At 40.7% G+C, this 17,201-nt stretch overlaps 1 protein-coding gene across 1 annotated transcript in view; it reads right to left on the bottom strand.

Annotated features, from left to right (window-relative positions):
- GLDN (gliomedin) overlaps positions 1-17,201 on the bottom strand; it is a 38,308-nt gene that overhangs the window by 2,150 nt on the left and 18,957 nt on the right. Inside the window, exons 4-9 of the mRNA XM_042475000.1 lie at positions 16,515-16,613; positions 15,615-15,761; positions 14,474-14,593; positions 4,242-4,325; positions 4,020-4,145; positions 2,294-2,444 (exon numbers count right to left, since the gene is read on the bottom strand). Coding sequence (XP_042330934.1) covers positions 2,294-2,444; positions 4,020-4,145; positions 4,242-4,325; positions 14,474-14,593; positions 15,615-15,761; positions 16,515-16,613 — 727 coding nt within the window. The remainder of the gene's footprint in view (positions 1-2,293; positions 2,445-4,019; positions 4,146-4,241; positions 4,326-14,473; positions 14,594-15,614; positions 15,762-16,514; positions 16,614-17,201) is intronic.

Raw genomic sequence — 17,201 nt, 5'->3', positions numbered from 1 at the left:
TTCCAATTCTAGGAGTTCTAGTCCACAAAAAGTAATTTTCCTAAGCTCCCTTATGTTTTATGCCAAGGACCTGGGAGTGGCTTTAAGGGAAGCAGTTCTGATCCCAGGAACCTCTTTTATTCCTGTGGTTTGGCTCCTTTTCTGAGGGTTACACAAAGGAAAACCTTGCACCTGCTTTCAAAGGCGGATGTTATTGTTGGCTCACAGATCAAGAGCTAAGAGGGAAGCCAGAAGGCTGCAGAAGCAAAGCAGAATTCAGCTGGCTCTCACAACCTTGTCGCGAACCATCCCAAGCAAGCAATGACTGTGATCTCATGGTCTCCCACTCCAGCTCCCACACAATGAAATCCAACAACACACAGATGGGCTACTGCCATGTACCAGAATGGGATTTAAATTAAGTAATTGTGAAATGGCATTCACAAAGAAAATGAGCTGCAAATGTAAGTCAGGTTTTCTGCAGAGAGAAGAGAGAAGGGGTTAGGAAAGGGGTGGCTGGGATGGGACACTTTATAGAAATGTGAAACGGTGTAGAAAAGACAACAAGATGGAAATGGAAGCAACAGACCAATTTATCTCATTTTCTCCGCTTAGTGGAAAAATAAGAAGAGGGGAAACAGAGAATTCTTTATCAAGTTGTTAAACATCCGTGTCTGGATGATGGCTAAGTAAGCTCACATTTTAGTTGTTAAGACAGATATATGTACAACAGCAATGGCTCTTTGGCATATCCAAATCGTCAGAATGAGTCCTTGTGACTGGAACACATCTGAGCATCCACAGAAGTGGAGGAATCTTCCATCATTCTGCTCAGCAGCCTCTCCAACACAAGATAAAGCTAAAACCCCAACAAATGATCATCCAGCTTCTAAAAGCACCACCACCAGAAGTGATCTGCTCAACTGCTGAACAGCTCTTACAATTAGGAAGCATGTCCTAGTGTTCAACCAAGATCTACTTTCCTTCCACCTATTGGGTTTTATACTGTCCTCTGGATACAGAGGACAGGCATGTCCTATCTTTCCACATGACAGTCATTTAGATATTTAAAGATTGTGGTCTCTCCTTAAACTTTGCTAAACCATTCCACACAGAACTTGGTTCTCCTGTTCCCCTCCTGGTTGCTCTTTTCAGGCTGTATCCTTGCCTCTTTAAGCATTTCCCCCCATTATATCCCAACAGATGCGTACATGTGGTGATCCACTGTTGCAACATGAACATCTGTTGCTGAACAAAGAAGAGAAATCCAGTTCCCTTACCAGAAGGGCATCAAGAAGATGTAGTAAAAGAACTAGATCAAGAAAGGGTGCCCTCTGTGCCCCTACAGGCTACACCCTTCCACACACAGCAAGCCCAAATACCTCAATTTTCCTCTGTAGCTCTTCTCAAAATGGTGGCAGGAAGGGATTTCACTTCTTGTCATTATTTTGAGAAGGACAGCAGAGGAAAATGGAAGTATTTTGGAGAGTACTGCGGAGTTCAGGTGCCCTTGTGGGGATGGTTTCGTGTGTTTTCACACATTTGGGAATTTCCGGATGGCAGAAATTGCCTGAAAATCACACCAAAATTTGCAAATGTAGGGGACTGGTAAGGAGTTTCAAGGGCTGGTAAGGAGGGCTGGTAATAAGGTCTGGAAGCTACATGGTGACCTAGGAGCCATAGTTTGCCCACTTGTGGACTAGATCATTTCCTTTAATGTCATGAAAGCACAGAGTTGCTGAGTGAATAGCAGTACTTGGCACAGGTTAATGATCACAGTATCACAGAGCAAAGCAATGTCAAAAGTTATCTTGTCCAAAGCTGAGGAAGTGTGTGCACATACACACATGTATGCACACACTCACACATACACAATCAATCAATTACTTTCTTGAATCTGTTTTTTGGCAGATTCCCCAAGCCAGCAGTTGTAGCCTCCCAAAAGTCACTTTTTCCAACCTATAGTCTAGTCCAAGACACTGCTGATCCAGGAAATTCCCAGGTAAGGCATTCCTGACAAGGGTCTTCTTTGCTGGGGCAATCCAGCAGATACTCCTCCCATATGACACCCGCTTGGTGTCAACATTGCTGTTATTCTAGCACCAATAAAAACATGGTTGTTTACAAAAACTGAGAGGGCCTTGCTGGTTTTATACAGATTCACATATGGAAACGGTTCTGTGCAAAAATGGCTGCTCTAATGTATCTACCAGTGTCTCCATTGCATCTCCCCTGGTAGTGATGGTCAGTTGTAGAATCTACTAGTCCACTGGTGAACCCTCCACACAAGCTCCCCTGCAGCTTATCTACTTACTTCACAATGATGTTCCGTCCTACGCGTTGATAGTACAGAGCATTATCATAGACAGCGTGACCACATCCATAATATGACCACGGGAGCTCTGTGATGTTGTAGCTGTTGTTCCGTAGTGCAGCAAGATCTTTAAATTCCTTTACTATATGGCCTGTTCAGAGAAGAAAGCAGTTTGGCTTTTGCATTCAAGGAACTATCCAGACTTTCTTGAGTCATGCAAATAAAACATTTTTAGAGCAACCAATGTGGCGTACTAGTTTGATCACTGGAATACAGCTCTGGAAACCAGGGTTTGAATTCCAGTTGGCCATGGAAACCCCCTGGGTGACTTTGGACATGTCTTTCTTTCTTAGCCTCAAAAGGAGGCAGAGGCAAACCCCCTCTGAACAAATCTTGCCAAGAAAATACCATGATAGAATCACCTTAGGGTTGCCATAGGTCAGAAACAACTTGAAGGCACACAGCAACAACAAGAGTTGATGCAGATTTGGCAATGAGTTCTGAAAGTTAAGTTGACCATGAAATTTCAGTCCTCAGCCTTTACTGATCAAGTCAAACATGAGAGCCTGAATCCTGTTGGTTACTCCTAACTAGAAAAGACCTGTGGAATCAGCAGTTATTATTAAAATATTTTCGAACTGTGGATGCTTGAATCCGTGGATAAAAATCCATTGATATGGAGGGCTGACTATAATGGGTAAGCAGGAGATTTTTTTTTAATTGAGATCTGTCTTTTATTTATTTTTAAAGACTTTTTTTGGGTTGATAAATGATTTTACATTGTTAAATAGGGGGAATTTTAATTGTGTTTAAAATCTTATTAAGGTATTTTAATTGATTCTCTTTGGAAGCCACCTTGGGCTTTCTGGGAAGAAGGCAGAATACAAAGGAAATAAAGAGATGAAATAAAATAAATAAATGTGAAAATAATCACACTGCTTTAGTGGAATGGGAAGACCATCATCTTCCCACTGATGAAAGAACAACCAGTCTTGGCTCCCTAAGACGGAGTTCCTGAGTTTAGGGGCAGACACAGAGAAGGCCCTCTCCTTCAGACCCTATCCTTTCTTTTATATAGTAAGCTAACAATAGCAGGTGACAAATAGGCTTTTAATGAGAGGATTGCTAGAACACACACTGCACTGGCACATGCCAAGGTGCCCAGTCATAAAGAACCCTCTCTACTCTTCCCAAGTCCATACAGGCAGAGAATGGTTGCTACTACATTTCTACCTGCACAAAATAGGAAGACAGTCCACAAAAAAAGCTTATGCCAAATAAAATCTATTGATTTATAAAATGTTCTTAGAATCTTGCTGATTGTTTTTTATGCAAACAACCAGTAAAGCTATGAACGTGTATGTCTTATAGTATCCTATGAGCCCTGAGGCAGCACATATGGGGCCACTTCACGCTACACAAGCATAATACGTTCATTTCACTTTAATATCATGGCTCCATCCTATGGAATCCTAGGATTTGTAGTTTCATGGTGTATTTAGAATTCTCAACCATAGAGCTGTAGTGCCTCCCCAAATAACAAATCCCAGGGATCCAAAGAATAAAACCATGATGGTCAAAGTTGAATTGAAGTGCTATATTTGTGTAGTGTGAAATAGCTCATGGATCTCCCCAGTCCCATTCATTGCAAACTGTAAGTTTGTAGGGAGGCAAGATCAGCCAATCTATTTCATAGCTGTGGGGGGCCTATGGATCCTGAATTTACCTGTAAAATGCTCTGCAATCCAAATTGTTTCATCACTTCTGTTTGAAAGATCCATCATCCACGCTCCATAGCTTTGCTTTAATTGTATAATCTCATTAGGGCTTCCAATGGATTTGATGATACACTCTAGCAATGAGAAACAATGTTAGCACAACCAAGTGGTGGGGGTTTTTTTGGGGGGGTATGAAAACAATTATTTAGAACAATCTTATTACAGATTACCTGGTTTTCTGTGCTGATAGAGGTGTGCCCTCCCTTTGGCTTTTCCCATCAGAGTATCATCATTTGGGATAGTACATGTTTCCCCTAAAATCATCAGAAGGAGAGGGAGAGAGAAATAAAAATAAGTATTTGAAAGGTAATCTTAATTTTAAAAACAATTTAAAAGTAAGAGAGAAAATATAACTCATTGATTAAACTTGCTGTTTCAAGCACTTCTTTCTTTAAATCACATACACAAACACATTTGTTTGTTTGTTTAAAACATTTCTACCCCATCTTTTAATGGCTTCAAAGGAAGTTTACATTTTATAAAATGTAAATGTAGACAGCAGAAGCAGCAGAATAGATTAAAAAATTCACTGGACATCAGCATCAGATTCAGACATTTTTTTTAAAATCCTGTGCAAATGTATATGTGTAGTTATGCACTTATGTTTGTATGCATGTGTGGCTGCATAGCTAATTGAAACAATATGGTACAGCCCATATGAACATCATAACCAAGTATTTTCCTTCCTCAGCCAGCTCCTGTGCAAACTCAGAAAGCAAAGCATCATCCAATGAACAGTATGTAGAGAGATCTTGGAGCACCTTTGAGACTAACTGAAATAAAGAAATTGGCAGCATGAGCTTTCATATACTAAAGTTTACTTCCTCAGAAGCATATGGTGGAGTGGAAGCCAGGGACAGACATACACATACATACATACATACACACACACACACACATACACACACATATATGCCATTGGTATGCGAGAATGTCAATTCAAATTCAAAATCCTTTGTGTATGGAAATGAAATGACAAATCCAGTCTTAAGGATGGTTCTTTGTGAACAAAGGCATTGGGAACTAGCCTTTGTGTGTGGAAATGTAGTGGCTGGACCTGTTGCGCATGGCAAACTAGCCTGTAGGTGAAGAGAATAGATGAGTGTAGGGCACCCCCATGAGGATGGGATCAGATAGTGTTGAAATGTGTGTAGTGTGCCAGCAATGTTCAATTCATTGCTGAGGGACTGCAGTCTAAAGATGAGGTCCAATTCTGCTGTTTCTCTTTCTAATCTGCATGGAATGGCCATACAGGGTGGCTTCAGGGGCTTCACACTAAGTTGGCCGGAGGCTTTGGGAGTTGCAGAGGAGGGCTAACTCCTACAATGCCCAGAAAAAGACATCCACAATGGTAAGAGACACTTATACAGTGGGCCATCACTTCTTTAACCACCTTCAAAATGGAGTTGAAGACCATCCTGTTCAGAGAAGCGTTCCCACGCATTGCATGATTGTCACCTGCTATTTGATGTACTTTTTATTGCCTGTTTTATTGAACCATTTTCTGTATTGCTATGTATTTTATATGTATTATCCTATTATTTCTTAGATTGTATGTCATAGGCAGGCTTACTCTTATATATTTATTGTTTTATGTACAGTGCTGTGCAAATCTACAGTGCTATATAAATAATAATAATAATAATAATAATAATAATAATAATAATAATAATACATGCATACATTCCCAACAGAGCTCCAGCCTTGTGTCTTGCACATGCCAGTGCCCATGGAAAATATGGTTGCACATCCAATCATGCAAGATCATAATTCAATGACATTGCACAATCATTGCAGAACCCCATGGGAATGTAACATTATGCTCCCACTCTTTGATACAAGATCTCAGCCAGTATCATAATCATAACCAACAAGCCGCCACACACATGCACACACTTATTGCAGCAGCAATAAGAGTCATTTTAGGTGTCACTATGACTAAGGCCTCAAACAGACCGAGACATGGGGGCAGCTTCTGGACACTCCAGGGGTATGACGTTTACACAATGCTTACCCCCCGAGTCCCAAGAAGCCACCCTAGAGCCATGCTAGGGCTGTGCCAGGGCTGCCCAAGGCAGCCCAAAACTGACCCCAAAGGGAGCAGATCTCATTTGCATTTTTTGGGACCACGGCAGGAGGCACCCTCGGGGCCATGGCATGTGTTTGCTGTGGCTCCAGGGTGATCAGGCTGGGACTGGCTTCTGGCTGCAAACATCAGTCTGCTGCACCCCAGTCAACAGTGACCCCTATCACTTACAGCAACTGGGTGCATCAGACCAGGAGATGCTACTTAGCTGAGTATACTTAACTAAGTAGCTTATAGAATCTCAGCCGATGTTTCTAGTCTCTGACACACATGCACACTTTTTCTCCAGTTCATTTCCAAAAAGTACCAGTAGCACCCTCAAACGGCATTTTATCTCTTTGTGTGGAACAGTCAAGGACCGTGCTGGCATTCGCGAGTAGCCAAGACCAGGATTTGTGTTTAGGAATAACTTTTAACAGAAAGGAACAGAAAGTCTAAGGCCAATTATGTTTTCTGCTGGCATTCAACCAAGGCCTGGAGATCACTGAACGATATTGCCATCTGTCTGAAAATCACAAGTATGTGCAGCACTTGAGATAAGGCTTACTATTTCAGGGTGAAGGGGCAATTTCAGTTTAACTACAACTCAATGGTGTTGTTAAATTGGTGTCACCCAGAACAGTTTCCTTTGTCACACCACGGAGAGGCCAAGATCCATCACTGTGATTCTGTAGGGTATATCTCTCCAGGTTGAGTTACATAGGGAGAACCAATGTAGTGCAGTTGTTCCAGTATTCAACTAGGACTCTGACAGACCAGGTTTCAAATCCCTGCCAAGCCATGAAAACCCATGAGGTGACCTTTGAGTTAATCTTGCCAAGAAAACCCCACAATAGATTTGCCTTAGCGTTTCTCTAAGTGTTGTGCTTTGGATAAAAACGCCCAGATGATTTCATATATTAACTTAACATGTATGTCCCATACTAGCATGATTCTGGCCAGAATACATTCATGTTCATAAAAGGAATGAAAAATAACCTGTGCACATTGAGCACCACTTACCTACTAGAATACTTGAGTATCAAAGAATAGTTTGAGTATCAAAGCTATAAGAAACCTAACTATGTAATAATCTATGGTTATGCTTATTAGTAATTCTAGCAGGAGTATGTGGAGAGATCTTGTAGCACCTTTGAGACTAACTAAAGAAAGAGGTTGGCAGCATGATCTTTCGTAGACTTAAGTCTATGAAAGCTCATGCTATCAGCTTCTTTCTTAAGTCCACGAAAGTCTACTTAAGTCTAGTTAGTCTCAAAGGTGCTACAAGATCTCTCTAGATACTGATTCTACAGACTAACACAGCTATATTTTTGAATTCTAGTAGGAGTATTTAGGCAGATCTGTAATGGTAGCATAATATGAACGTAAATCCCACTGTGGGAGAAAGGCGGGATATAAAGCCTTGAAATAAAATAAATAAATAAATAAAATATATTCCCTTTTTATTTGTCTTTTCATTACTGATAGGATTAGGGGGGAAGGCCAGAGCGATATTATGTTTTATATGGTTTTTTGTTTGTTTGATTGAAAATTACATTGCTAGTATTAAATGAATATTTTTTAAAGCTAATAACCAAGGGCAATTGAACATGTGCTGATGAGAGGGGAAGAAATGTAGAAAATGGCCCCAATCCAACACAGAGTGAAGCACACTGATTTTAAAAGAGCCTAGCTCCTTCTTCTGGATGTGCTTCATAACTGAAAAAAGTAAGAATTCAAAGATATAGCCATGTTAGTTTGTAGAATCAGTACTGTATGTGGAGAGATATTGTAGCACCTTTGAGACTCACTGAAAGAAATTGGCAGCATGAGCTTTCGTAGACTCCTACTTTCACCAAATGCACCTGAGGAAGTAGACTGAAGTCTATGAAAGCTTGTGCTGCCAATTTCTTTCTTTCAGTTAATCTCAAAGGTGCTACAAGATATCTCCATATACAGTACTGATTCTACAGACTAACATGGTTATATTTTTGAAGTAAGGTTCATATTGGCCTTGAATTCTACAGTTTGTTCACAGTAAATGCATTGCCAGTTCCACTCCAGGTTTTATTCTGAACTGCAAATCCAAGATGCTGAACCCTATCCTCAAAATAGGTTCAACACTTTGGACACTTCTTTTAAAGTTCAGACTAAAGCCCAGGATAAAACAAACCACCAGACATAAAAATCACTGACTGCTAGTCCATATCAGTTAGCCATGGTTTGATTTCAGGCATACAGTGAAACCATGGTTTAGTTTGCCAAGCTAAGCCCTGTCCTCAAATGCTCAAGTTCAACTATTGCCCAAGTGCAAGCAAAGAAGGTGAGGTGGGGAAAACTGCCTTAACTATATTTTGCTTAGGACAAAGATATAAATTATACCCACAAATTTATTTTGATCCCCAACAAGAAAGGGTGTCTCAACACATCAGGACACTGTATCAAGAAAATAGCCATGAGATGTGTTTGTTTGTTTGTTTGTCATTGGTAATGATAATTCTTTTTGGAAAAAATCTGCAAAAACGTGTGTTTGTATGAGTCATTTCTCAGCTTTCCTCATAAGAACCCAGAGAAACTAAGAAATTCACCTTAATACCATTAAAATGGCAAATTACTGAAGTACCTAAATCACAAATCTAAAAATCACAGAACTAAAAGTGCAAAATTGCAAATATTTAAAGCCATAAATGTATGAATATTTGCTGAAATGCCATTAAAAATTAAAAAGCAGTACTGAAAGACCAACTAATCATTTGCATTATTCCCAGAAAGCTTATACAAATATGTATGTTTTAACTGGTACCCCAAGTCAGGAACATGGAGGACATCTCTAATGGAAGGTAGTTCTAAATCAAGGTACAATCCAGCCAAGAAAACCCTGCAAGACCTCTCTGTTCTGGGGTCTTACCACCACAGTCTCTCCACTACATTTTACATTCCAGGTGGATAGATGCTAGATCAGTCAATCTTTTAATTATCTTGGACTTAGGCTGTTTAAGACTTTGTATGTTAATACTAACATCTTGAATTTGACCCAGTGGCTCATTGAGCCCAGTGGCTCATTGCAGAGATTTCAAAAATGGAAATTACATGTTCAGTCCTTACTGACCCATCACCACATGGACACCATTCCTGTACTCCAGATGCAGCCTCCAGAACATCACCAAGGAAAGTCCCACCTAGGTGTATTGCAATGGTCCTATCTGCAAGTTATCATAGCATTCTAATGTAGGAACACTCTGTAGATAGCCACAAGAATTCCTCACTACTAAGCACACCTTGCTTTCAAGTGACAGCTTTGAATTGAGGCATACTCCCAAGTTATGTATCTGCTCTCTCTGGGGGACTGCTAGCCCATCCAAAACAGGTTGCCTGGACATGGGGAATCATTGATCCAGAAAGCCCTTTGTCTTGTCAGGATTCAACTTCAGTCTTATTGGGCCTCTTCCAGCTCACCACTGGCTTGAGCCATTGGTAGTGGCTTCCCCAGTGTCTCAGACATTTCCAGCCCTACCTGGGGTTCCAGGGATTGAACCTGGGACCCTCCACTGAATGTTGAAAAATAAGATGGATTTAGATAACAGCATGCATTTGGGTTTCTCACAGAAGCCAAGGCTTACCTTGCAAACGGCTGCTCATATTCTATACCACCAATTATCTCCTTTTCTTCTCAATAGATAAGACAGAAGCTAGACACAGCAGGGGATGGAAGCAGTGGGGCGCCAGTTCTGCATGCAAGCTAATCAAGCAGCCCCCAAAATAGTACAAAGAGGAGAGGGCAGAAGCAATGTTCTCCTCTAACATCCTTGAAGTGGCACATTCTGTTCTGAGCACTGGAAGAGGGCCATGTTCCCACTTCACAGGCTCATCATTAGAGAAGGGGTCTTTCTTAACCTAAAAGGTGACATGTCCCAGAAATAGTACGGTAGGATTGAAACATTCTTGTGGCATTCACACTGGGTCCTTTTCTTGATGAGCTTGGAATTCAGACCAGAATGGAAATGCAACACCATTGATAAGGGAGGAGAGATCATTGACCATGGGAGTGTGTAGAAATCTGCAGATGATGTTAAATGGTCTATGGGATTAAAAAGAATGGTCTGACAGTGTATCAAGGTTGCTATATTAACATAACTGAGCAGATTTGAGGCTAGCAAGAGGAATGCATGTACATTGCTCTTAACTGACATGGATGAACAAGAGGTAGTTGGATATCTATCGGTAAAGAAATAATTTAAGCACAAGAGGAATATACAGAGAAGAGACATAGCTGCTAACAGTCTTAACAGTCAGAAGTACACATTTTCATTTTTTGGAGACTAGGAAACTAGGAAATAAGAGAAAACAAGGGAGGGAGAGACATCACTGTCAAGCTTTGTTTTCAAATCTTTTTGCCTGGCCTCTCTGGCATCAGTTAGAGCTATTCCCCACACTTAGGTTATTATTCTGTAGGGCAGACTCTGCTGCATCATAACACCACTTAGCTGATGACAACCAGTGCTATAAGATCTCTGAAAGGAAGCAAAGCCAATTTAGAGTGATGGCACAACACACCATGTATCTCATTGCTCTCATCTGGAATGTGAAAAGGGAGCAGGGTTCCATCCTGTTTTAGTGTTAGGAGAAAGGGAAAAAGAAGAAAGGCGCATCACCAAGACTGCTGTCATTTGGGCCATTTCAGCCAGTCCCTGCAGGCTGTACCATACCAAAACATAAGCTTAATTTTTGCTATTTTTTTCTGACTTGGTAGTTTCCTAGGGTGTTTCACACAACATAATTATAGCACGATGATTCCACTTTAAATAACATGGTTCCATCCTATGGAACCCTGGGATTTTCAGTTTACTGGCCCAAAGTAGTAGACGCTTTTTACACCAGGCTGAACACATACATATACACCATGACAAAGCCTGTAGCAGACTGGTCGAGTGCACTTACAGCTTTGGAAGGAGGTGTGGAAGTTGCTCTTGCTTATCCCAGGAGAACAACAACAACAACTACTGTCTCCCAAGCCACTTCATCACCCAAAGACATAAGGCTCTGGGTCCATTCATTCACCTAACGGGTTCAAATCTCTTAGATTCCAAACAGCCAGTGCTCTTCAGAGCTTGAATTGGTACATTTCACCCAACCAGATTCTCACCCAACCAGATTCTTTGTCCCCAGTTTCTCGAGAGTAGTCAGAACATCCTCAGACTCACCTCTGCTCTCTGATCAGATGGAGCAATGTTTGCAACAAATGTTCTTGTGCAGAAAAAAGTACTGTTGCAGAAAAAAGGTACTAAATACCTGTTTTCACAACACCCCCATAGGTCTACATGCCCATGTAACTGGGGCTTATTCCACCAATAGGATGTTGGCACATATCAGCTCAACACTTAATGGCAAAGCTTTTGTTCCAGTATTAAATATTGCATGTGGTCAATGTGGATATAATCAGAGCTTCTAATTGTTCCTTTTTTTCCCCTGTTTACGGTACAATATCCAGAATCTACCACCCAACTGGAAGTTTTCTTCTGAAAAAGTAACAGTTACAAACTCTGCAAAGAACTGAGTTAAACAGGATCTTAGTTGGCCAAATCCAGATCAAGGTTTCTGATCATCCTTCACTTGAAAATTTCCAGCAAAGAATTATACAATTTGATCTACTGCTGAAATGGAGCAAATGAGTAAATGGGAAGAGTAACCCAATGTTACAACCTTATCTGCTGGGAAATAAGTATAAGCATCCCTTTCTAAGCACCTACAGACTGTCTGCTTCATGCTAGATTTCTGCACTATACTCTTATAGTGCTGCTATTCCACTTTAACTGCATCTTCCCTGGTATCAATGTCAAGTTGGTGCATGTTAGAGCAAAATGGAAACCATGTCCTATGAGGAGCAGCTTAGGGAGCTGGGTATATTTAGCCTGGAGAAGGTTAAGGAGTGTTATGATTTGCATGTTTAAATATTTGGAGGGATGTAATACTGAGGATGGAGCAAGTTTGTTTTCTGCTGCTCCAGAGACTAGGACACAAAGCAATGAATTCAAACTACAGGAAAAGAGATTCCACCTAAACATAAGGAGAAACATCCTGACAGTACAAGCTGTTTCACAGTGGAATATGTTGCCTTGCAGTGCGATGGAATGTCCTTCTTTGGAGGCTTTTAAACAGAGGCTGGATAGCCATCTGTTGGGAGTGCTTTGATTGTGTATCCCTGAACCCGGATGGTGCAATGGTTAAATGCCAGTACTGCAGTCATTTACTCGCAAACCACAAGATTGTGAGTTCAATCCCAGCCAGGGGCTCAGGGTCAACTTAGCCTTACATCTTTCTGAGGTCACTAAAAAGAGTACCCAGTTTGTTGGGGGCAATTAGCTTATATATTGTAAACAGCTTAGGGAGTGCTTAAGTGCACTGATAAGCGGTATAGAAATGTACTTGCTATTGCTATCCCTGCATGGCAGGGGGTTGGACTGGATGGCCCTTGTGGTCTCCTCCAACTCTGTGAGTCTATGATTTTTTATTTCTTATATCTTTATGTTGCAGAAAGACATATTCCAGTTGAACATAAGGATAATGCTGGCTCTAGGATTCTTGGAGTTGTAGTCCAAAAAATAGCATTCTCAAACTGTGGCACAAGACAAGGGGGAATCTGGGGGGCTGTCTCATCTATCTTCTTCCTCAGTGCAAGAAATCACAAACTTCATCTCCCAACACATGACAGTTCAGCCTCTACTTGAAGACCACCTGAAATACCCCACCACCATTCTCTTAAATTTCAACTGGAATCTACTCTCAAACCCATCAGATTTCTGGGGCAGCCCAAGGACATATAAAACCACACTCTTCATTTCCCTACAGGAGCATCATATAGAAGAGGGTACAACTTGTTCCCTGCTGCCCAGAGGACAGGGCTTGATGTAATGGGATTGAGTTCCAGTGTGGTAGATTTTGGTTAATAGTAAGAATTTAAGGCTGGTGGACTCTGAACTATATAGGCAACAAAAATGGCCACCACATGCATTTCTATGGTTCTATGATCAACAATTTTGTATGTCATCCAAAATCACAGTCCAATTCATCCTAAGCATGATCAAGATGCTACAGTGTAGAATGTCCTTAGATATTAAGAAAGAGTTATATTTGCTGAGACAAGGGCTGCCTAAGACCACCAATGGAGTTTTTAATTTAAACACAACCTTGGCACTAACGGCAAATCTTTGCTTTTCTGCACAAGCCAACATAATCTGCCCTTGCTCCCTGAACTCCTATCTCTGTGTGCATGTTTACACGGCTGTGCTTAATCTCCCACAAAAGTGCTCCAACAACTGCTTTGATTCCATGTTCAAGGAGTAAAGCAGAGTAAGAGGAAAAGGTGGGATGAAATAAAATACTTTCATTTCATTTCACTGGCCCTTTGCAAGACCCTGGAGAAGAAAAAGCTGAAAAGGCAGAGATGAGAGCACTCTTCAAAGGCCTGAAGGCAGGCAAGCAGAAAAGAGCTGTGTGTGTATGTGTATGTATGTGTATGAAGGCATCTGCCTCCAAATCACCTGTTTGTGACGCTATAAATTTCATAGGGTTTTCCCATCCAAGTACTAACTTGGGCTCATCCTGTTTAGCTTCCAAGATCAGATGGGATCGGGTGCCTTTAGGGTATTTAGGCACACAAGAGCTAACAGAAGGTAAATTTTGGTTTTCGTGTTAGCAGCTTCCAATGCGGTCAAGCAGAAAGCAGAGAAATACACAAAAGCATAATGTTTCAGCTATTATGAAGCTGAAAAGCAGGCCTGAAAAGTATGCTATTTAAATACAAATAGAAGCAAAGCTTACAACAACTCCACAAAGTGAATAAGTGTCATTATCTCCTATACTACAGATGGTGGGATTGAAGCTGTGAAAAAAATTAGATTGCCCAAGACTAGCAAGTGAGTTTGTGTTAAAAATGGGATGCAAGCCAAGTACTCATAACTTAGGCTGCAGTCCTGGGGATACAACCCACTGAACATAATGAGATGTACTTCTGAACAAACATGAATAACCATGATACTACAACAGGGATGGCTATCCCTCTAGATCAGTGGTCCCCAAACTGTGCCTTTTAAGAGATTTTGGACTTCAGATCCCAGAATCTCAAGACCATTAGCCAACATGGCTGAGGCATCTGGGAGCTGAAGTCCAAAATCTCTTGAAGGGCACAGTTTGGGGACCGCTGCTCTAGATATTGCTAGACTCCATCTCCCATCATCACCAGCCACCACAACCAACAGTGAGGGATGCTGGCATTGTGCTACCACAACACAAGGGCCACACTTTTTTCTCCATTGCAGTACAACATTGAGAAACACTTACCTGTACACTCAGCATTATACATTTTCTCCTCCACTTGGGGTTTTGCTTTGCGCTTTCCTGGGGGACCTGGAGGTCCTGGAGGTCCTGGGGGACCGGGGGGTCCTGGCTCCCCCTTTGCCCCTAAGATTATAACAGAACACAAGATAAAGAGTGACTCTGTGCCAGTGCATTTCTGTCAGAATGATGAACATTACAAGGTTCTATCATCAAAGCAAGACTGGTTTTTTTTCCAAACCGATCCTACTATTGAGAGGGATTTTTTTTTCAAATTTTAATTCCATATTTAAACATAGTCAATATTAACTTTGGGCCTGAACAGACAGGCCAAAATAAAGCTGCTTCAGGTCACTTTGGAAGTGCACTGTTTAAATGACACATGTGTCCTAATAGGCCAGAAGCCGCACCAAAGCCATGCTCTAGTCCTAAGGAGTGAAGCACCGCTCTGGCGTAGCTTCTGGCCTCTTAAGATGTGTGTGTGTCATTTAAACAGCATACCTCCAAAGTGACCCAAAGCAGCTTTATTTTGGCCTGTCTGTTCGGGCCCTTTGTGATCCATAACCCACCTTTTCTGGAAGAATGTAACATTCCTAGAGATTTCAATACTACTACTACAGAATCCACAGACTGCAGCTTTCATATGCAGAACCGTTTATATCAACAATGAGCAGGAAGTAAATCAGGATCTATTGCCTGATCTCCAGGTAGTTTGCAGCACTTGCAACATGGATCAGTACCTCTTTGTATTTTAACATAAGAGAATTTTTAAAAACTCTTTTCCCTCCTGCTCCTCCAAAAGTTAATTGTTAAAAAATAAGTCTTGGGGCAACAGAAACAGGAACAGATTTGTACATTAAAGGACTTGTGAGCTTGATTCTGATACCAATCAGAATCTCCTGCACTTTACATGTATTCAGAGGCATTCTGTTCTTTAATTTTTAGCAGATGGACCCATTTTCTTTTGCATCTGAAACTGATCAACCATGGAGGAAATACCAAAGGAGATTTTACACTGCACACAATGATTAAAACAGAAGCAAAGACTGCAAATATTCTTAACTGGAACAGCATCACTTATGTGGATTTCTTCAATTTAACATTTTATTCCCCTACCTGCTTTTTTCTGAGCCTATTCTGATCTCACCTTCTGTGATTACTTCATTGTTTGCCTTTCCTTTGTCACCTTTGGGCCCCCGGGAACCTTTTTCTCCTCTCATCCCTTCTTTCCCAGGTAATCCAATTTCACCAGGATCCCCCTTTTCACCTTTCTCTCCAGGGTCTCCTTTGGGTCCTGCAAACAGAGGATGGAAAAATAAAATGCCACATGTGAGATGCAATGGAGAATAAATGGAGAATAAATTACACAATCAAGTTCTCTCCTTCTGGAAATACACAGCTCAAATCAAATGGATGTTGAGTTTCAGACCACGGTGCCATCCTATGTACACTTGCACTTGTTTTCTGAAAACATTACCTTGCCAACTTGTGGTCTTCCAGATGTCAGTGGATTGCAACTGCTATCATCCCTCTCTCTCCTGTGCTACAATTAGGGATATAATGAAAATTCACAAATTTTTGTCCATGGCAAGGATGTGTGTCTTGACATGTCTCAACACATTATGTGAGTGCTTTCACATTTTTGGATGACTTTCCACATTCTGGAATTTTGTGAAAAATCAGTTTGTTTAAAAACATTGGCCTGAATCCTTTTGGGGGCATATGTAAGTGGAGTTATATCTCTGGGAATTAGAATTGGGCAGTTCCATAATATCCATATCTAGTTAGGGGTTACGTTACTATGTAGGGGGCCCAAAAAAGTGATAGATGTGCATAGGTCCTGTTGTTTTTGTTGGTATCCTGTAACACATCTTTACAACTCACTGATAGTGTTTCTTAGTATTCAAAGATATAGCCATGTTAGTATGTGGAATCAGTATGTAGAGAGATCTTGTAGTACCTTTGAGACTAACTGAAGGAAAGAAGAAATAATAATAATAATAATAATAATAATAATAATAATAATAAATTCAATAATAGAATATACCGATTTTTCCTCTTTTTCCAGGATCTCCTTTTTGCCCTGGTATTCCAGGAATCCCATCTGATCCATTAAAACCAGGCAATCCATCAAGCCCAGGAAGACCTGTTAGAGCCAATGTGACATGTATTAGATAGTTCAAACTCCCAGAACAGTATTACACATCATCACAAATGCATACAATTTCTTTCACTGCATTTGTGCCCCATTCTGCTCTTTGCAAGCAAACTCCTGATCAGGTCAATGTTTTTAACAGAGCTTCTCCATCTCATGACTTCAAATCTTAAAATGGGATGTGTTGGCATCCAGCCAGTGACCAGACTCAGATCAGCTTGGATATGGAAACAATATTTGAAAATATTGAAGAAATGGTCAAATGCATGTTTTTCAAGCAGTGAGAAAATTACACATAGTTGTTTCGAGGAGAAAACAACATTTTATATAAACCCAAAAATATTTCTGTGGAATATATATATATATATATATATATATATATTCTGTGCAGAAAAAATGCTATGTCCTACACACAAAATGCTGTTTTCTGTACAAAACAACCATGTGCAAATTTGTGCTGCGAATCTGTTTCAAAAACAGTGTGGCTTTTGAAGACTTTCTTGCACTGGGAAGAAAAGTGCTAATATTAGTCATGCTTCCTTTGAGAAGAAAATTAACAAAGAATCATTTCTCTGTTGT

Source organism: Sceloporus undulatus, chromosome 6 (genome assembly GCF_019175285.1).
Source record: "Sceloporus undulatus isolate JIND9_A2432 ecotype Alabama chromosome 6, SceUnd_v1.1, whole genome shotgun sequence".
In the NCBI taxonomy this organism is placed as follows: domain Eukaryota; kingdom Metazoa; phylum Chordata; class Lepidosauria; order Squamata; family Phrynosomatidae; genus Sceloporus; species Sceloporus undulatus.
Note: the sequence above shows the minus strand (reverse complement) of the source record. Positions and strands in the feature narration are given on the sequence as shown.